We start from the raw sequence: 20,701 nt of genomic DNA, 5'->3' as shown, positions 1-20,701 counted from the left end.
TTTAAAAAACGTTGGATGTTTGGCGCGCCACAAGTCAGTAGACAATGAACTCTTCTAGATTAAAAGATGCTGGATCAACCAACGTCTTTTATTTAAAAAATTATAAATGATCTAGCATTTTTTAAAACGTATTAGATGGGAAAATTAATTTTTTCCTGAACTTTTTTTTTAAATATTTTTAAATAAATTAATATCAAATATCCAAAAAAATCTTTGGATTCGCGGGTAAGATAAGTAGGTTATTATAAAATGACGGGCTGTGACACAGACATTTTCAGTGTAGGCGAGAAAGGAAGGGCTCAGGGTTCGCGGCTTTGAGGCTATAAATGGGAAGCCATGTCCTCTCTCTGACTTTGTCGCTCTGTCTTTGCTTTGGGCGTGATCCTGAGCTCGCCCCTTGAGCGCATCAACCGTCTTGTCGTCGTCCAGGTGAATTTCTCTTCTGACGTGAATAAATTTTCTCATTGTCCGTCTTCATCTTCGATCCATTCTTCCAAATTGAGATACGATTTTAGGTTCAACTCTTTGTTCGATTGAACTCCTTTTGTTTCGGGAGAAAGCGAGATCAGAGAAAAGAGATGCGTTTTGTTCAATATAAAAATGATTTATCCTTTGCTGCATTACTCAAGAATTTAGATAGCATGAGCTCAACGAGGCCGCTGCCTGTACCGTTGTGCTCCGAAAAGAGCTGCATTTGCGAGTAATTGCTGGTTGCTAAGTTAGAATTTGCATGATTTCAACTTCCCTGAGCACACTGAGCGGGGTCTCAATCTAACAGTTGTTTTCTTTTTGGTGATTTATGGATGTTTTGATTTTGTTGCGAATTTACGGTGCGATTTCCGTATTTATTCAGATTTAATCGTAGATTTCTACTTTGTGTTTTCAGATCGGAGTCTTAATTGGAGGCTGAAACTTTCGCATCTTTGGCTTGCTATTGTTTGTTGCGAGCTGGAGAAAACGTCGAAGGAGAAGATCTAGGGTATTCGAATTTTGAGATTGTGGTCGAGTCATGGTTGGAAGTGCCGAAGCTGCGAAAATTTCAGGCCATTTGAATGGAAAGGCTGAAGCATTGACAGATAATTTTGATCCCACCGCGGTAGTTGCAGAGCCATTGCCTCCGGTGGTTGAGAACAATGCAAGCATAAATGGTGAATTTGATGGAGAAGAAAAGAAGACGAGAAGAGAGATTGTGCTTGGAAGGAACGTGCATACCTCGTGCCTTGCTGTAACTGAACCGGCTGCAAATGATGAGTTAACTGGCGATAAGGAAGCGCACATGGCAGGCGTATTGGCTAGGTACAGAAAAACACTAATGGACAGGAGCAAGCATCATTTAGGTAAATGAAGAAGTTTTCATTTTATTCTTTTGAATCTAACAGTTATTACAGAGATTTTGGTGCGGAGTTATAGCAAATATTATAGCACAGGATAGGGGGATGTCAATTGATCTCTTGCGTCACGTTTTGATAAAAAAAATATATATATGGAAGAAGAAAGGAAAGGTTTAAGTGGGTGTTAATCCAATTAGTTGTAGTATTTTAAAAAGCTCTATTATGTACTCTTCCTTGCTTCTCTCAGCATGCATTTGAACTAATTTTGTAAATCTGAGCAAAGTCATGGCCATCCTTACCAACGATTTACACCTAATACTTCGAAAAATCATCCGATTGATTGATGGGACGCCTGCTCAACCACTTCGTTGAGCAATTGGCACTGCTTACAACTTTTGGGAGAAGACTAGGATTCATGGCTACTGCATTCCCCTGCAATTTTTCAACTTGCACTTGATTGGATTAGTGGATACTTGGTGAAAGCCCTGAAATTGTGTGTTGGAGCTTGGGGCTGAGCATTGGCGTCGGAGAAGTTATTTTCGTGGCTTGACATGTGACCTTTAGGTTTTGACAGAATCAGAAAAACAAAAATATATTGAATTTTCTTGTTTCACATAATTTTAAATTTATGGCTGGAATTACCCTGGCTCTTGAACACTGAATCTAATTTATGTATTTTTTATTTTCCCTTTTTGATATGGTGAGATCTTCCATTAGTTGGTGATGTTGAAGACATTTCTTTGGCTTTGGCTTCCATACTAGGAATTTTCAAGCTCTTATGTTCTGCTGCTAATATCTGTTTCAGGTTATCCTTATAATCTGGACTTCGATTATGGTGCTTTGGCACAGTTGCAGCATTTTTCTATCAACAATCTGGGGGATCCATTCATTGAGAGTAATTATGGAGTCCACTCAAGGCAGTTTGAAGTTGGTGTTTTGGATTGGTTTGCTCGTTTATGGGAGTTGGAGAAAAATGAATACTGGGGATATATTACAAATTGTGGTACAGAGGGAAATCTTCATGGCATCCTTGTTGGGTTAGTGATGTCAAGCTTTGGCTTTCTTTTGCTCTTTAAATCATGAACATATAGCCTTCTTCTCTTCAATGAAGACGTGCCCTATTCTCTTTTTTTTTAGGAGTAGGAAAATAAAATTCGATTTTGCAGGAGAGAAGTATTTCCGGATGGAGTTCTTTACGCATCGCAAGAGTCGCATTATTCTGTCTTTAAAGCAGCACGGATGTACAGAATGGAATGTGTGAAGGTTGGTACACTGCTCTCCGGTGAGATTGATTGCAGTGATTTCAAAGTCAAGCTGAAAAGGGACAAACCTGCCATCATCAATGTTAACATAGGTCTCTCCCTCTCTCTCCCCCACACACGAATTCAAACCCATGCAATCATACAGACTAACACCTCCATGGAATTAATTTAGTGTCTCGTTTGCATATTAGGAACAACTGTTAAAGGAGCTGTTGATGACCTTGATCTTGTCATACAAACCCTGGAGGAAAGCGGATTTACACATGACCGGTTCTACATTCACTGTGATGGAGCTTTATTTGGACTTATGATGCCATTTGTCAAACGCGTAAGTCAAGGCAGTTTTAACTCTCGTGTTTATAAAGAATAGAGAAAATCCCCTTCTGTTTTTTCTCTACTCTCTTATGGCCTTCATTATTCTCGACTCTGTGCAGGCACCGAAAGTTAGCTTCAAGAAGCCCATCGGAAGTGTGAGTGTATCCGGGCACAAGTTTGTGGGGTGCCCTATGCCGTGCGGTGTTCAGATAACAAGGATAGAGCACATAAATGCCCTGTCAAGAAATGTCGAGTACCTTGCTTCAAGGGATGCCACGATCATGGGAAGCCGAAATGGCCATGCTCCAATCTTCCTCTGGTACACCCTGAACAGGAAAGGTTACAAAGGATTCCAGAAAGAAGTCCAGAAATGCCTTAGGAATGCCCACTATCTGAAGGATCGCCTTCGGGATGCCAGCATAAGTGCGATGCTAAACGAGCTCAGCAGCACAGTTGTTTTCGAAAGGCCCATGGATGAAGAGTTCGTTCGTCGGTGGCAGCTAGCATGTGAGGGAAATATTGCGCATGTGGTGGTCATGCCCAATGTCACCATTGAGAAGTTGGATGTTTTCTTGAATGAGCTAGTGGAAAAACGCTCCACTTGGTACAATGAGAAGGTTCGGCCTCCATGTCTTGCAGCAAATATAGGGCGTGAGAACTGTGTTTGCCCTCAGCATAAGTGATGAATCAGAGGCATTGTGAAACTAGATTTCCACCTCGTTGCATTTGCTGCAGTAGAACGGTTCATAGAGTTTTTTAGTGCACTTTTTGTTATCTTTCAAATGTTCTTCCTTTCCCCTTTTATTTTTCCCTATTAAATAAAATTAGTTTTGTCATCCTCATCTTCTCTTGCTTCTGTTTCTTTTCTGGGTTGAAAGCTAATTAACTTAGCGAGAAAAATTAACCCAACAGAACGCGGGAACAAGCAACTCCTTGGACATCATCAATGAATTGGCTTAATGCAGACATTTTGGATACAAAGAACTATATAGTAATTTTTTTTTTTTTTTCCTTCATGTAATAGTAATTAATGAACTTTTATACATCTATGTATTTCATTTATTTTTATAATTTGATTCTTTCTATATATTTCTAATATTTGTTTTCTGTCATTATGAATTATTAGGCAGTGGACAAGCTCGTTTAAGTGAAAGGTATTCTGAGATAAGAAAGTGCTATTGACACTCAAAAATGAGTGAGTGTTTTTTTTTTTTTTTCCCCTTATTTTCTTGCAAAGTGAAAATCAAGAAATCAAATTCTCTATTGCTCAAAAATTATTTGAAATCACTTAATTTAATAAAGGGCTAATAATACATGTTGAATGTCATAAATACTATATGGTTATGTCCAAAATTAGTCTAATTATAACTACTCATAAAATAGAAAAATTAATTAACGCTTGTATTGAATAATACTTTTCATTGACATTTGTAATATTCTCTAATTAACAAATTTAATTTACATTTTTAATGAACAATTTTGATTAAAATTTAGGATAACATTTTTAACTATATGTAAAGAAAAGCAAACCCTAGTTGCTTCCCAAAAACACTCATTTTCTTAGAAAAAGAAGTTTTGAAAAAAACAAAAAAGTATTTTTTGCTTGTGCAAGCCAAATAATACTTTTTCAACACTTATTTTAAGTGATAAGTACAATATATATATATATATATATATATATATATATATTTTTAAGTAGCTTCAAACAGGGTTTGAATACATTAAAAAATTAAAATGGAGTGGTAATAGTACTTTTTAGGAGTGTCAATAGAGTCTTCCTTTGAGATATTAAAAAAAAGCAAAGGAAGAGTTATAATTATAGTTTGATTATGAATTAGTGATGAGATATTCTACATTAGCAATAAGAAGTGGGTTAATATTATGTTAAAAAGGTGCATGCCACGTGTAGCGCCTTGAACCCAGTGGGCCCGGAGTACTATTCTCCATACATATATCTTTGATACCACAACTATAATGACCCGAACCCAAGGTGGGGTATCGGGTGTACTTGTCTATAATTCAATTTTGTTGAATAAATTAATAGCAGCAAATGTGTTTTATTTTCCGCCTAATTTGTAGAAGTTAGTTAGCATAATGTTAGTAATGCATAGAAGATGTTTAGCATAATGTTGGTGGTGCTTAGGAGTTGTTTAGCATGATGTTAGTGGTAGCATGATGTTAGTGGTGCCTAGAAGTTGTTTAGTAAGATGTTAGTGGTGCCTATTTTTGTGGTTGTAACTATTTGTTTTTAGCCTATATAATGACCACTTCCTTATCAATGAAGTAGTAGAGTTTTCAATCAAACTTTGTGTCCCTTTGTTTTTAAATTTATCATTTTCTTCTTCCATTTTACATCAGTGGTATCAGAGCCAAGTTAGAGTTCCACAATGACTTTTGAAAATTTTGTGCAGATAGCGATTCCACGCTTTGATGGTCATTGTGACCATTGGAGCATACTCATGGAAAATTTTTTGAGGTCCAAAGAATATTGGATAGTTGTTTTTGGAGTAGCAAAACCAGCAGCAGGTGTTGTGCTGACACATGCATAAAAGGTGGAGCTTGTAGGGTAGAAGTTGAAGGATCTCAAAGTAAAGAATTATCTCTTTCAGGCAATTGATCGTTCCATCTTGGAAACCATTCTTTGTGAAGAAACTTCCAAGCAGATCTAGGACTCTATGAAGAAGAAGTATGAGGGGACATCAAAGGCGAAAAGGGCACAACTGCAAGCACTTCGAGGCGATTTCGAAACTTTACACATGAAGTATGGAGAATCGGTGACTGATTACTTCTCCAGGACGATGGAAATCGCAAATAAGATGAGAATCCATGGTGACCAAATGATAGATGTCACTATCATTGAGAAGATTCCTCGTTCGATGACAACAAAATTCAACTATATTGTTTGTTCGATTGAGGAATCTAAAGACATTGACAGTATGTCCATTGATGAATTGCAGAGTTCTTTGTCGGTTCATGAGCAGAAAATGAATCGGCAAGACAAAAGGAGAAAGCGTTACAAGCCTCCGCATCAAAAGGAGGAGGTCATGGACGAGGAAGAGGTAGAGGCAGAGGTGGCAATGATGGTAGACACTCAAATCAGAAATCTGAAGATTCTGATTCTCAAGGTAGAGGAAAAAACCATGACAACAACAATAATCATTCAAAGCCTTCTAAGTCAAAGTTAGCAGACAAATCACGAGTTGAATGCTACAGGTGTCACAAGTTTGGCTAGTACAAGTCAAAGTGCCGTACTAATCTAAGGAGAGATGGTGGAAAGCAGTCCAATTTTGATCAGAAGGAAGAAGAAGTGTCTTTGTTGATGACTTGTCACATGAAGAAGGAAACCCACAAGAAATTCTCGTGGTACTTAGACACTGGTTGCAACAACCATATGAGTGGAGAGAAGTTTGTATTCTTTGAATTGGATGAAGCTTTTCGTGATGTTGTGAAGTTCGGTGATGGCTCTACAGTCTCTGTTATAGGAAAGGGAAAGGTAGCAATTCAAACCAACAAAAATTCTATTCAAACTATTTCTAACGTTCTTTTTGTTCCAGATTTGAAAACAAACTTACTTAGTGTTGGTTAGCTACAAGAAAAGGGATATGGAATCTCTATCAAAAAAGGAGTCTGCAGAATTGAAGATGAGAAGTTGGGCTTGATAGCTCAAGTCAACATGACAGTCAACTGAATGATTTCATTGTATCTCCATGACACCGCTCACTCATGTCTTTCTGCAAGATTGGTAGAGAAGGAATGACTATGACATTTTCGCTATGGGCATCTTAGCTTTGGTGGGTTGAAGACTTTATAGTAGAAGAATATGGTGACAGGTCTTCCTCAAATTACAACTCCTTATGAAGTTTGTGAAGAATGCGTTGTTAGCAAACATCACCGTAATCAATTCCCACAAGGGAAATCATGGAGGGAGAAGGCTGCACTGGAGCTTGTTCATTTTGAAATTTGCGGGCCAATAACTCCATGCTCTAATGGAGGTAAGAGATATATACTTACTTTCATTGATGATTTTAGTCATAAAAGCTGGGTTTATTTTTTGCAAGAGAAGTCTAATGCCTTTCTAACCTTTAAAATCTATAAAGTGCTAGTTGGGAAAGAAGTTGGCAGTCCCATAAAAATTCTTCGCACAGATCGTGGTGGAGAATATAACTCACATGAATTTGCAAGTTTCTGTGAGACTCATGGAATCAAGAGGCAGCTTACAGCAGCTTACAACACACCCGAACAAAACGGCGTTTTTGAAAGGAAGAATCGTACTATTCTAAATATGGTGTGAAGTCTTTTAATAAGAAGTTGTATTCCAAAGAGCCTTTGGCTTGAAGCAGTTAACTGGAGAATTCATATATTGAATAGAAGTCCCATACTTGATGTTCAAATTAAGACACCAGAGGAAGTATGGAGCGTACGGAAACCAGTTGTTGATCACTTCATAATTTTTGGGCGTGTTGCATACGACCATATTTCATATTAGAAGAGGAAGAAGCTGGATGACAAGGGAGAAAAATGTATTTTTCTTGGTGTTAGTGATTAGTCAAAAGCTTATAAGCTTTACAATCCTAATACTAAGAAAATATTTATCAGTTGAGACATTTTTGATGAAGATCAAATATGGGAATGGAGCAAAAATATAGTTGGAGAGCCAATTCCAACTAGTTTTGATGGAGAAGATGGTGATGAAGCAAACCAGCTACAGCAACACCTTGCTCCAGCAACTGATGTATTTGAGAATCCTCAAAATGAAACTCCTGCAGCCTTTGAAGTCACTCCAATAGCACCAGAAGCAGCAGCTGAATCACGATCTCATCGTGTTTGAAGGAGGCCAGCATGGATGTCAGATTATGAGGTAACCGAAATTGATCAATTAAAAGACCAAATCATTCATTTTGCTTTTTTTTTTTTTTTTTTCAAATTGTGATCCTACAGTGTTTGAAAATGCTGTCAAAGAATCAAAATGATGGAAGGCTATGAATGTCGAAATTGCAGCCATAAAAAAGAATGACACTTGGGAGTTATCTAATCTTCCAAAAAAACACAAAACAATTGGCGTGAAGTGGGTTTACAAGACAAAGCTGAAGGAGAATGGTGAAGTAGACAAGTACAAGGCATGCTTGGTGGCCGAGGGCTATAAGCAAAAGTGCGGTGTTGATTATAAAGAAGTCTTTGCTCCATCTGCAAGGCTTGACACAATCAGATTGGTGATTGCATTAACAGCTCAGAACTCATGGCCTATCTTTCAGCTAGACGTGAAGTCGGTGTTCCTCCATGGAGATTTGATGGAACTGGTATTTATCGATCAACCTCCTGGTTATGTGAAATCTGGAAATGAGCATGTTGGCCTAACAAGGCTTACGACTCTTATTTTGATGATATCAAATCAAGGGAATTTAACATACTTTGGTTCAAGTGGTGATGTTTTAGGAAACAAATATTAGAAGCTAAAGATCAAGTAATCTCAAGAGTATGTTAAAAAGCCTACATCAAATGATCAAAAGAATGCATTGAAAGCTTACATCCAAATCAAGTGATCTGAAGAAAGCTCAACAAATAAAAGCTTGTCAAATTCTATGAAAGCACAAAGAATGTTGAAGCTCAAGACAAGATGGACTCAAAGCAAGGATATACATGAAGACTTCCAGATTTGAAGATTTTAGAGTCTTAAGGAAGTTCTATGTAAGTACCTCAAAGTTAAAATCAATATCAATGCATTGAAGCTCTTTAGGAAAAATCAAAGACCTAGAGACCCATTTTTAAAGACCTTAAAAAGTGATTTTCAAAGTAACGAATTAAAAGGTCCAAAAAAAAAAAAAAGTTTTTGAAATAAAAGTCTTAAAAAATAAGAATTTGAATGCTCCGACGCTTGACCAAAATCACTTAGGCAACTGACCTTTATATGATTTTTAAGATTAGCAAATAGAATGCTGTCAAGCACCTCAACAAGTCCTGACAAGTACCTAATTGTACAATCTGAGGCACCTGACCATGTTTTCCTAGGCAACTGAGAGTATACTAACTTCTAAATTTAAACTGACTTTGAACTCAACAGGCGCCTAACCCCTTTTTGACAGGTGACTGACAATCGTATAATTTTAAAAAATTAAGTGCGCGAAAGTTTCTAAAATTAGTTTCTTGGGCTTCAAACTTTGTGTAAACTTGAGAAATACTCCAAGTCAACTTGGGGAACAAGAAATACACTTTTTAGACTCTATATATAGCCCCCAATGTAAAATATTTAATTACCAAGAAATACTTTCATCAATCAAATACTCTCAATTGCTCTCAACTCTTAAAGGCTCTCTTATTCACATCTTTCTGACATTCTCCACTAAGTATTGCTGAGATTTATTCACCAAAATTGGGCATAAAGTCTGAATCTTTCAATCATAGAAAGAATAACCCGGTGATAATTTTACTTTGAGCTTCTATTTCATTGCATATTGATATTTATTTTGAAGTATATTAGTGATTTAAATTGTACTAATCAGCTCTATCTGAGAGCATTTTTGTACACAAGTTTTTGTTCTTGTTCTTGTAGTTTTTGAAGGTTCAAGGTTGTTTTGATCATTGGACAAAGCATGGGGTATCACTTGAAGAGGGGGCTCTACCCTAAAGGAGGGTTTGTAAAAGGTTTGTTCCGCCTGGAAAGGAACGGTATAGTGGAATCCTTAGGTGGTATTGGCCTAAGGCAAGGACGTAGGCTAGGTATAAGCCGAACCTTGAAAAAATCTCGTTCTCACTCTCTACCCTTTCTCTTTATTTTCTATATAAATTGTGTGGTGTGTATTTAAAGTGCAAGAAGCTAAAATTGAGATTGAGAAGACTTTTAACTTAAGAAGGTACATTGATTAATCCTTTGCAGAAACCTTAAAGGAAGTATGTTGATTAATCATTTGTGAAAAATCTTAGTTGAAAGAGAGCAAATATATTTCATTCATAATAAGGCTTGAATCAAATTCATTTACGCAGGGCTATAACCAAACTCTTCTTTGAGTGTGTGGAATCAACAAAGTGCTGCAGTTTGTTTATTGTGATTGGTTGGATTATTTGGTTATTGTTTGCTTTTGTTGTGATTTTGTGTGGATTGGTTAAATATCTAAGTGTCATTGTGTGTGTTTTCTAAATTAACAAAAGGTTTTGAATCCATAAAATATTTATAAAGAAAATTTTAATAACCCAATTCAACCCCCCTTTTGGGACTAACTTTCAATTGGTATCGTAGTCGTGTTATAACAAATCTTAAAAAGAAGTTATATAAAAATCTAAATGGCCCACATAGGAGTAGCTCCCATTGGAGAGGGTCAATCCTCAACAAGACCACCAATCTTTTGTGGACTCAATTATACATTTTGGAAAGGAAAGCTTGGAAGGTTGTCACACATGGTGACTTAATTCCTACAAAACTAGTAGATGGAAAAAAAGTTCCCAAGGAAGAAAAAGACATAACCGAAATCGATCATAAAATGTTGCAAGTCAACTCTAGTTCTATAAACGCCTTATATTGTGCTCTAGATATAAATGAGTTTAATAGGTTCATGGCTTGTAGAACGGCAAAGGAAATTTAGGATAAACTTGAGGTAACCTATGAAGGTACCGTTGATGTTAGAGACAATAGAATTAATATGCTGACTAGTGAATATGAAACTTTTAGGATGAATCCCGATGAATCCATCACAAACATGTATACTAGGTTTACACATATCATAAACTTTTTAAACGCTTTAGGGAAAACTTATTCCACCTATGAGATGATACATAAAATCTTTAGAGGACTTCCACCCATTTGGGAACCAAAAGTTACAGTCATAATGGAAGGTAGAAACCTTAAGACCACCTCACTAGATGAACTCATAGTATCACTTCTCACTTATGAGATGGCTATGAAAGAAAGAAACACTGGAAAAAAAGAAAAGAAATCTATAGCTCTTAAAGCATTTAAAGAAAACTCAAGTGAAGAAGATAATGACACAAGTGAATTAGATGATGAAGAACTTGCAATTATCACTTAAGACTTGGAAAATTCTTTAGAAGAAACAAGAAGTTCACTAGAAAATTTAAAGGTGCAAAAACTGAAAAAGGAGAAACAAGTAAAAACAAAAACAAGAATAAAAATGATCTCCCTACTTGTTATCATTGTAAAAAGGTTGGACATATAAAGCCTGACTATCCACGGCTTAAGAAAGAAAAGAAGAAGAAGAAGACCACAATGAAAGCTACATGGGATGATACAAGCTCAAATGAGTCAGGGAACGAATCAAGCGAACAAGAGATGGCCAACATGTGCTTCATGGCACACAATGCTGAGGTAAATTCTTATTATAGTTCTTCAGAAGAGTCTAGTGGAGAATCTAGTAATAATTCATGTGAAACTATGCCTTTTTACAAAGAAATTCAAGATGAACTATTTAACTTACACAATAGGTTCATCAAAGTATCTAAGAGAAACATAGCCTTAAAAGAACAAAATGAGAATCTTAAGAATCAACTAGAAAGTTCTAAATTGGCTGAAAAAGAAAAGGATTCTCACATTGATGATTTAATGAAGAAAATTAACAATATGTCTCAAGAATTAGTGAAATTACAAGTGAATAATGATAGAAAGAAAGATCTAGAGATAAATGATCTCAAAAATCAAATTAAAGATAAAGAAAAGATCATTTACAACTTTACTAGAGGAAAAGAGAATTTTGAGAAGATGGTTGGACAACAACGGATGGCTAATAATAAAGAAGGAATATGTTACAATGGAATTACAAACAAAAGAAAGAAGAACTTATTCATGGCTTACTTTGTAAAAGGAGCAAAACACTATGCAAGTACATCCTCTACAAATATACATGAACATACTTCTTGCTACTTGTGTAGAAATAAGGGACACACATGTTTAATTGTCCACTTAAGAAGAAATATGTCAAAGTTAAGAATGAGTGGAAAGTAAACACTAAAACTAGACATGATTTAAAAAGAATTAAAAAAATTTGGATTTCAAAAGTAACACCATAAATCATTCCTTGTAGGTATGCTTTAGGTCTACTCCATCAAAATAAAAATCGTACTTGGACAGCGGGTGTTGAAGACATATGATGGGAGATAGAACAAAGTTCACCACCCTATTTCAAAAAGATGAAGGATATGTGACCTTCGGTGACAATGTCAAAGGTAAAATTATCGGTATAGGCAAAATTGGTAAGGAACCCTTACTTACCATTGATGATGTTCTGTTAGTTGATGGACTAAACATAATATTTTAAGTATAATTCAACTTAGTGAAAAAGGTCATGACATAATCTTTAAGAAAGATAAGTGTATAGTTCAAAATCTTAGAAATCATGAAATTCTATTCACATCCTATAGAATTAATGATGTGTATTGTATAAACCTTGAAAGTCTAATTTCTCAAGATGTAACATGCTTGGCTACCATAAGTGAAACTAGTTGGCTTTGGCATAGAAAACTATGATAATTAATGATTGAGAAATACTGAGCCTGCGGTATCTACTTTAAATATCTGCTCAGTTAAATTGTGTTGGGTTTTGCAATTGTTTAGACGAACCCTAGGTTGTGCTATACTGCTTGTTATTGAAACTGAACCTAGAAGAAAATTTTATACACCCAATTCACCCCCTATTGGGAATACACCAATACCAACGCTCATTGTATGCCTTCTTCTCACATCTCTCATGCAAATTCTTTACTACAATTGTAGAAGTTGGTGCAATAAAGTATGGAGAAAGAAAAAATTAAATACTAAAAGGAATGGAGAATAGGAGAATTACCTCCGTATCTAGAGCATGTGCAGAGGGAGAGTCGGGCTGAGGCTCAATCTATAATCCAACCATTGTATAACAAATAAGTAGAATAACACAATTTTGTCAGTTAATGATAAGGAGCAATCATAGTTTGAAAAAAATGCAAATGAATACAAAGTAAATACATTCTATGAAAAGAAAAGAATTACAATTATTGTACTTAATTATTATATTTTTTAATTTTTTTTTACTCTAATAAAAATATCCTATAGTATATTCATGTTGAAAATGGTAAATTATTTTTTTGGAAAATTTATTACTTTTAGTTTTTTTAATTTAAAAGATGTTTTTTCCATTAAATTTATTTTTAATTCATATATGATACAAGAATTTTTTTTTTTTTTATTCTTTGTTAAATATTATTATAGACACTAAGATATAATTTGCAATATTAGTCTTTTCATAAAAGATTACTTTGGTATTTTAATAATTTGCGCAGCAAATGAAAGCTAATATTAGAAATTGAAGACTAACAATATACTCTTTTCTATAGTGCTAAAAACAAAAAGGAAAAAAAAATCCCCATCAACAACTTAGTTATATAAATGAAGACAAATTAAGCCATATCCTGTGTTTTCAACATGAAAAACCATTGTAATGTTCCTCTTGGTGAGACTGCTTAATGTAGTTTAAATAGTGAGAGAATATGAGATCGTAAAGGAGGTTGGGTCTGAAGGTATTAGAAAATGAATTTGGTTGTAGGAACTCGAACCCAAAAAATAAAAGAAAAAAAATATATAAAAGATAAAAATAAAGGAAAATAAAAGAAAAAAGAAGGATTTGAGCATGCAAGGACGAAATTGTAGATGGTTTTCTAAGCAGCAGAAAAGTCGTCGCTTGTTTTAGGTCAACAGCGCGGGTCAACCACAAAACAGGCGATGGTTTTGTGGTCACAGGGGAAACTGTCGCTGGTTTTCCTCTAGGCCTACTCACCTATAGATTGGTTTAAGCTCGATGACTATGATGATGAAAAATGCAAAAGGAATTTTAATTTTTCATTCTAAATTAATGAATTAGATCATTAACAATTTGACATTCTCGTTGTTTAGTTTGATAAAATTTGAATTAATCTTGGGTCAACTTGTAGGGTAAGATTGCACTTGACTTATTTGACTGGCCAGGTCAAATTTTTGTTTATTAGTTGAACACAGTTTGAATTTGTCTAATTACCAGTTTTTTCTTGTTTCACATAAATTACGATACTTTTAAATATGTTGATTAATCATTATAGAAAGGTTTTTTTTTTTTTGCTCATTCAGAATTTACGCTTTAAGCATAGGAGCACTATCATTCAACTTTATAAATTTATTTTTGAAATTTTAATTATGTTTTTTCTTGATACTATGTTTTATTATATTGTCACAATTTAAAGATATTGAACTATGTTTTTCTTGTATTAAGATGTGTTTAATCATCTAATTAACATGAAAATTATGCTTAACAAATATTTGTAGCACTATAATTTCTAAATATATATTTTTTAATTTAATAGTATTTTTATCTATATACTAATCTATTTTTCATATAAAATTGTGTTATCCTAATTGATTCGGTTGATGTAAATCAACTTGATTAATCGGATCACTTTAATCTATTTTAAGTTAAAAAATTATTCAATAATTACTGAACTTCTATACTCTTCACACTAACCTCCTCTACAGGGGATGTGAGAATTCTGACTCCCTAGAAAATTGTCCAGATGTCCCTCCTTAAACATATAAATAAGCATCCTAAGAAAGATACCCAAGAAACTCAGAAGCAATAGGGCGTTCACCAAATTTCCAACACTAGCACAACCAAACTCTTTGTCGTGTTTAAAATGTCGCCCCATTTACTTCCTAAAGAATCTCTTTTAAAAATTTGCATCCCTCTAGTTCGAGGTTAATCAATTATTAAAAATTTCTTACACAATATTAAGATAGTCTTAATTACTTTATATGAAAAAGAATATAATTTATCCTAGCACTAATCATAGATACATACATATCTGGTAGAAATGCCAATAAGTATGAAAACTAATTATTAAATTAAGTAAAACATGTGGTTGCTATGAAACATATGAGACATGAAACTTAAACACATCAACCCATCTAACCTAATGGTTTTCTAGCTCAATGTAAAGCATATAGATTGCATTGACCCTAACATATATCATTAAATCTCAATGTTTTATAGGGTAATTCGGTCAAAATAACATTAGTTAATGTGATTGAGCAAATTGATTGATTTAATCCAATTAATATAAATAATTTTTTAATATTATAATATTAATTATTTTCTAATATATTTTTAAAAAATTTTATATCTTAAAAAAAATCAAAATAATAGTAGAGCTCCTTAATTTATCATGAACTGTTAGTTAGTTGATTTAGACTAATCAAGTTGGTTTGATTCACTTTACGAATTTAATTTTAAACATATTTTGTTTCATTTATTTATCATTTACTTATTTTTTCAACTTTGCTTGTTAAGTTTTTAAAAATAAAATAAACTAAGTCTTAATTAAAATTTTGAATATTATATATATACATTTGAATCAACGAGAATTATCAATTAGATCTCGTCAATTGCCATGACATGTGAAAAGTAAAAGTCATTTTTTATGAAACTGTATATCTATATTAAATTTTTTCTTAAAAAAAATTAAAATATGATTATTATTCTTCCATTCAATATTTATAGAAGTTCAAATTCAACTATTGAAATGAGTTATTAAATAGGACCCTACTTACATCAATACATATTCAGAAATGTATTTATATGTCTATATTTATATTTGTATAATATATTTATTTATTGTTAAATATGTGCTCTCTCTCTCTCTCTCTCTCTCTCTCTCTCTCTCTCTCTCTCTCTCTCTCTCTAAATTACTTAGCTATAAAAGTATAGATCATAAATAGATCATTTCCATGTTTACGTAGTCACACTTTAATATTTATTTATCTACAAATTTTTGGCTGTAAAATTATAATTTTTATTATGCATTTACTAGTTGACCTAGGTCAAATTCAAATCCATTAAACCAAACAATAACAAAAATCATTTTTTAGAATTTAAAAAAATAAAAATAAACTCAATAGAATTGAAAATTTGGATTAAAAATTTATATAGAGACAATTATATGCACAAACGTACATGTCACATCTCTAATTTTATTCATTTTATAGAATGACAAATTGAATTTTCTTTACAATTTTTATGATATTCAAGATTATGGGCCAAATCGAAAATCGAACCTAACCGTGCAGATTTTGAACTTCCCGAACAGAAACCAAAAATTGAACCTACCATATTACACCACAGAGAACCGAACAATGGCAATTCGGTTACAGTTCTTTTGATTTTTAACCAATTTTTTAATCATTTAATTATTTTTCATAATTATCCCGTGAACCAATGGCTCGGTTTAAAAAAAATCCTCTGATTCGTTTTTCGATTTCTAACAGTAAGCACTCAAATCAATAAGTTGAGAAATCTGTTCTTGCTTTAAGATAACATGGCATGCGATCAGAATCAATAAGAAGTTCACTCTCTCCTTTACACGAATTTCTCAAAGCCACTCGGTTGATCACATCAAATCACTGTTACTGCCATCCAAAAGGTAGATAGGTATCACTCCCACTTGAAGATAGGGATCTGCTAAATATATAGATAACAAGCGACCAATTTGATAACTTACAGCTGTTTGAGTGCAAATTACTGAATTAAGTTCTAAACTTGTGACTGTAACCTGCATTTTGAACGATTACAAAGCACTAAGTGAAAGAGTTGTTTTTATATCTTTATTGGCTTTAAATGAATATTAAGAGGTGCAATTAAACAATGCAAATGGGGTACAAAATACCCGTGCAGCCATGGAAAAATCGATTTGACATCAGAAGAGAACCATGGAGTACACAATATGGAAAAAAAGATCCAAAAACAATTTTTCTGCATTGCCATTGCTGTAGGCCTGCATAGTAGCATTGTTTCCCACCAATTGATAGTTTTAGGATGAATTCAAACCCCCCGTGTAGCCCAACCATCGTAGCATCCTACCAAAAGAACCTCTGAGGCTGAATTAGGCCAAGCTATGCAGGCAGTTCAGAGTGGGCGAAAAGCTTTATGAGCATCATCAATCATGTTCTACAGAAGGATTTAAGAAATGTTTGAAATAACCGTTTTGGCAGCCTGTGTTAATCAATTGTGGAGTGAAAATTTATATATATATATATATATATATATATATATATATATAATCTACTTGCTCGTCTCGATGGATTGAGAACCTGGAGTTTGAAAATTATAAGAGGGTCAAGCTAGTCTTGTTGAGTTTTTTGTGTTGCTAATAGAGGGTGTTTGTTTCGTGGGTTTTGAGAAATTTGCTTTTGGTTGGCAGATTGTTACTTTCGATCTGATTCGTAGCCTAACTTAGGCTAGCTACATGTGCTTCTTAGTTTAGGCTTTGCTGAGCTGTTGAATGTAAGCCCAAAATTAAATAAATAAATAAATAAAAATATCTCTGCAATTGAACAAACACAATGTAATACAAATTTCAATTTTTGCTAAACCAAATAGTAAGAAACATTGAAACACCAATTAAATCCATTAATCCTAAACACAAAACATATCCACCTAACATCACATAGAGGGCACCAATTGGTATCAGAAACAAACTAAGTTTCAATCGATCATACCACATACGTTTTTAGGTCTTGAACTCATGCTAAGATTGTATACGCAACTATAAACGACAGTTTAAGGTTGCATCAAAACTGTCCGGGTAAAAGATATTTCCTTTGACTTGATAATAGAAGAAGGCACGTTACAAAACCAAAATGAGAGAGCCTTCTTGCAGATTATAAAAGGCTACACTCATGTATGTAGGGATTCAGTGCAAGGGCTACAAGGATGAATAAAATTACTTAATGACAACAATAAATAGAGAGATCAACGGGGTGGGTGATAGAATCATGATGAACAAGCACATACAATGAATGGAACTTCAGCTTCGTTATTGCAAATAGGACTGGAATCGATGTTTGTTTCATTAAGTTTACATAGAGACGTTAACCACAACCTTGAGGCTTTCAAGGAGATAACGTGAAATTTAACTAGTTAGATGGAAGATATCATGGCTAAAATAAGCTTATGTTTTGATGATCTTCAAGTTATTAATATAACATCATAAACATTAATCAAACTACACAGTTCTCACATAGGTGAGTCTATATTGCCAAATAGAAAAAAAAAATATTGATATATACTTAGATAATTAAAAGAAAAGGGTGCTTCAATAAAGTCCAATCCAACCAATTAGATTTAAGTCACATCCATAGGAGAAGACCACACCATGCAAAGAAAGACACTCGAAACAACTAACCCATATACAAAAGCACCATTTTGTAAGGAAGGAATCAACTGAAGCCCACACTATTTACATGAAATTGTAGATCAACCATGGCAATAACCTTTAGCAAAATTCCAAACTAGAGAGCCCTTCACATAATAGGTCCTTAATAGTCTTGCCAATAGGCTACGTCCACCTGGATTGGCATTAAGCCAATGCCTTGAAATATTTTTTTAAATCATAAAATATTATGGTTTCCTCAGGTGGTTCTGTAGGATATCTTGAAACCCAAATAAAGAACCAACTTAAAAAATGAAGGTGACATTGTAACTTACAAGAACTATCACTCGCATCCCTAAGCCTCTCCTGTTCGTTGGCTCTTGTACGCATCCTGAAACATCTTGTCCAACCTAACAATCAAAATTGCTTCTTAATGCCTACAATAATTTTTTTGCAATCATAAAAATGTTTCAAGCTAATTCTTCTATACTGATTATTTTCTCAAGAATTTAGGAAAATGGTTATGCCAATAATCTGGCACATCCCAGAACAGCAGACCTTCTACCTCCTACTTGGATCTCCAAGACCCTAAAATTAGTACCTCCAAAATTATCAAAATTTTAAATAAAAGCATGATGTTGACAGACCCACAGTCACAGTGACCATAGGCTTGAGCAACATTGCTACCATCACTTTTGTGAGGCGATTGAACTTCAGCTTATACTTACTATTTATGCTTCACACAACCCCATAGCTACCAACACTATTGTTTACATAGTTCTGACCATCTCAAGTTGGTTTCTTGTATTTTCCTGGATCATGACCCCTTTTTTAGGCTTTGATTGGTTGAAAACTGTGTGTGACTTTGATGATTTTATGAACTGGATTTAGTACCGTGGCAGTGTGTTTGCAAAGGCTGAACAAAGCGGGGGAGCGTGGTGGTATGAGGAGCAGGATCATCTGAGAACAACTGGCCTTCAGAGAAGTTGTTTGACATAATTCTAGTTCTCCGTTTCTGCTTATTTCAGTATGGGATTGTATACCAATTGGGTATTGCTGCTGGAAGCACCAGCATTGCTGTTTACTTGTTGTCATGGATCTATATGATTGCGGTGCATGTTTCTTTCCTGGGATTGCTTTTGTTATTAACAAAATGAAAACATTTAATGAAAATGAAGAATTTTAAACAGCCAATCACTTCACTTCTCACAAGCATTTCATCAAACACACTCTGCATTTCTTCATTTCGAAGAATATGATAAACATGGCAGATGTATAATGGGATTTACAAGAATATAATCGTGTTCTAATCAAAACATGTATGCTAGAAATTATTTTATATTTTATACAAATCAAAATGCATGCATAAATGTATAGCTCGGGCATAAAGCGCGTATTGAATATGCCAATCAAAATTTGTGTAAATAAATTTGGATAGATGAAGGGTTGGCATTGGATTAACCTGATGATCGAGATTCTTCTGCAGAGTAGGGTTCGACTCACTTCTTCGTGATAGTGATTGCTCGGTGCAGAAATTTGCTTCAAAACGTGTGAAGAATATCAAATGAATGAGGGAGGTTTATAGGGAAGCACACAGTCATCGTCCAACGAAGGCTGTTAGTCATAAAGCGACGGACGATTGACATTCCGACAGTGTGGCTCCAACAGGATGAGAGGCCGCACATAACGACCGTGAAAAGTTTAATAGGAAGTCAGAAAATTCTTGGGAGTGGATCTCCCCCTGATTCTATTATGTTTGACAGTGTCAGCCCCCGCCGTAAACATCATAATCCTTATAAAACTTGGCCTGTTCACGAATGCAAACAAAGCCTTACATTGTTAGCCCTCAATAACCAGACTTCAGTAGGGCTTCAGTTTTACAGCTTTGAAACTTAAAATTGCAATCAAAAAATTAGGGCTCCGATTTCAACTGTTTCAAGCGGAATTGCGATCTGAAAAAACTCCAATCTCTTACTCTTCTCTGCCAGATTTCCACCAAAACCACAATTCATACCTCATGCCAGGTGGTCGCTGCCACCATGGCAACGCTTAACAGCGGGAGCATCGCACGCATGCTTACATCCATGGCTGAAATCTCGAAGCTAATGAAGAGAGAGAGTTAGAGATCGAGTTTAGGGAAGAGGAAAGGATGCCTAGGGAGAGAGAGAGAGAAAGAGAGAAAGAGAGAGAGAGAAAGAGAGCGTGCGTGAACCCTCCTCGCCTCTTCTCACAATTTTATTATTTTACCATAAAATATATTATAATATGGTAAAATCTAACAATATGGCCAAAGTTTAATAAAACAACTATAAGACCGCGTATTGGATAATGAAGAAACAAAATATACAAAAAATAAAAGTTATTGAAATGAAAATGTTTAAATGAATGAGTGATATATCATTAAAAAATAAATTAAGAAATGAACATATTCGTGGTAAGTTAGGTGACTCGTTCTGAGTTATGCTTTCAAGTGCAGAAATGTCAAGTTGTATCAAGGATGAGTTCAGGATCGTATTTCACAGGGACCACTACGTATCAATGTATTTATGAAAGTTTAGTGCAATCCTATTGCTGTAAAATGAGGTTTGAAAATCTTTTTGATCTTTTATGATTTTGAAAATAGTAAACAAAATGAGAGGAGCTTGA

At 34.4% G+C, this 20,701-nt stretch overlaps 2 protein-coding genes and 1 long non-coding RNA gene across 6 annotated transcripts; 2 read left to right on the top strand and 1 right to left on the bottom strand.

Moving 5' to 3' along the window:
- Nucleotides 1-261: 261 nt before the first annotated feature.
- Nucleotides 262-3,747, top strand: LOC131161335 (serine decarboxylase). 3 transcript variants are annotated; one of them, XM_058117042.1, is made up of 6 exons: nucleotides 262-429; nucleotides 887-1,337; nucleotides 2,137-2,368; nucleotides 2,498-2,685; nucleotides 2,785-2,921; nucleotides 3,028-3,747. In XM_058117042.1, exons 2-6 carry the CDS (start codon nucleotides 1,010-1,012, stop codon nucleotides 3,589-3,591), a joined length of 1,449 nt encoding a protein of 482 aa, XP_057973025.1. In that variant the 5' UTR covers nucleotides 262-429; nucleotides 887-1,009; the 3' UTR covers nucleotides 3,592-3,747. The 3 variants fall into 3 exon arrangements, with proteins under 3 accessions (XP_057973025.1, XP_057973023.1, XP_057973024.1); XM_058117040.1 differs by having other exon boundaries at nucleotides 366-700; XM_058117041.1 differs by having other exon boundaries at nucleotides 411-792.
- Nucleotides 3,748-5,583: 1,836 nt separating this feature from the next.
- Nucleotides 5,584-6,468, top strand: LOC131162583 (uncharacterized). Its single transcript, XM_058119197.1, has 3 exons — nucleotides 5,584-6,033; nucleotides 6,141-6,401; nucleotides 6,463-6,468. The coding sequence occupies exons 1-3, from the start codon at nucleotides 5,584-5,586 to the stop codon at nucleotides 6,466-6,468; spliced, it is 717 nt and encodes a 238-aa protein (XP_057975180.1).
- Nucleotides 6,469-16,127: 9,659 nt separating this feature from the next.
- LOC131162511 (uncharacterized) lies at nucleotides 16,128-20,286 on the bottom strand. 2 transcript variants are annotated; one of them, XR_009138844.1, is made up of 3 exons: nucleotides 19,518-20,263; nucleotides 16,406-16,456; nucleotides 16,128-16,313 (listed from the first exon to the last, which is right to left on the bottom strand). It is a non-coding gene; the product is annotated as an uncharacterized LOC131162511 (long non-coding RNA). The 2 variants fall into 2 exon arrangements; XR_009138843.1 differs by lacking the exons at nucleotides 16,128-16,313; nucleotides 16,406-16,456 and adding an exon at nucleotides 17,470-18,465 and having other exon boundaries at nucleotides 19,518-20,286.
- Between the last annotated feature and the right edge of the window lie 415 nt (nucleotides 20,287-20,701).

Source organism: Malania oleifera, chromosome 8 (assembly GCF_029873635.1).
Source record: "Malania oleifera isolate guangnan ecotype guangnan chromosome 8, ASM2987363v1, whole genome shotgun sequence".
NCBI classification, from domain to species: domain Eukaryota; kingdom Viridiplantae; phylum Streptophyta; class Magnoliopsida; order Santalales; family Ximeniaceae; genus Malania; species Malania oleifera.
This window is presented reverse-complemented; position numbering and strand designations above follow the sequence as displayed.

Excerpts from the sequence above, each read along its gene's own strand:
- LOC131161335 (XM_058117042.1), top strand. The coding sequence starts at position 1,010 with ATGGTTGGAAGTGCCGAAGCTGCGAAAATTTCAGGCCATTTGAATGGA. Across the intron at positions 1,338-2,136 it reads CAGGAGCAAGCATCATTTAG|GTTATCCTTATAATCTGGAC; the intron begins GTAAATGAAGAA and ends TATCTGTTTCAG. Across the intron at positions 2,369-2,497 it reads CTTCATGGCATCCTTGTTGG|GAGAGAAGTATTTCCGGATG; the intron begins GTTAGTGATGTC and ends TCGATTTTGCAG.
- LOC131162583 (XM_058119197.1), top strand. The coding sequence starts at position 5,584 with ATGAAGAAGAAGTATGAGGGGACATCAAAGGCGAAAAGGGCACAACTG. Across the intron at positions 6,034-6,140 it reads TGAAGATTCTGATTCTCAAG|TACAAGTCAAAGTGCCGTAC; the intron begins GTAGAGGAAAAA and ends AAGTTTGGCTAG.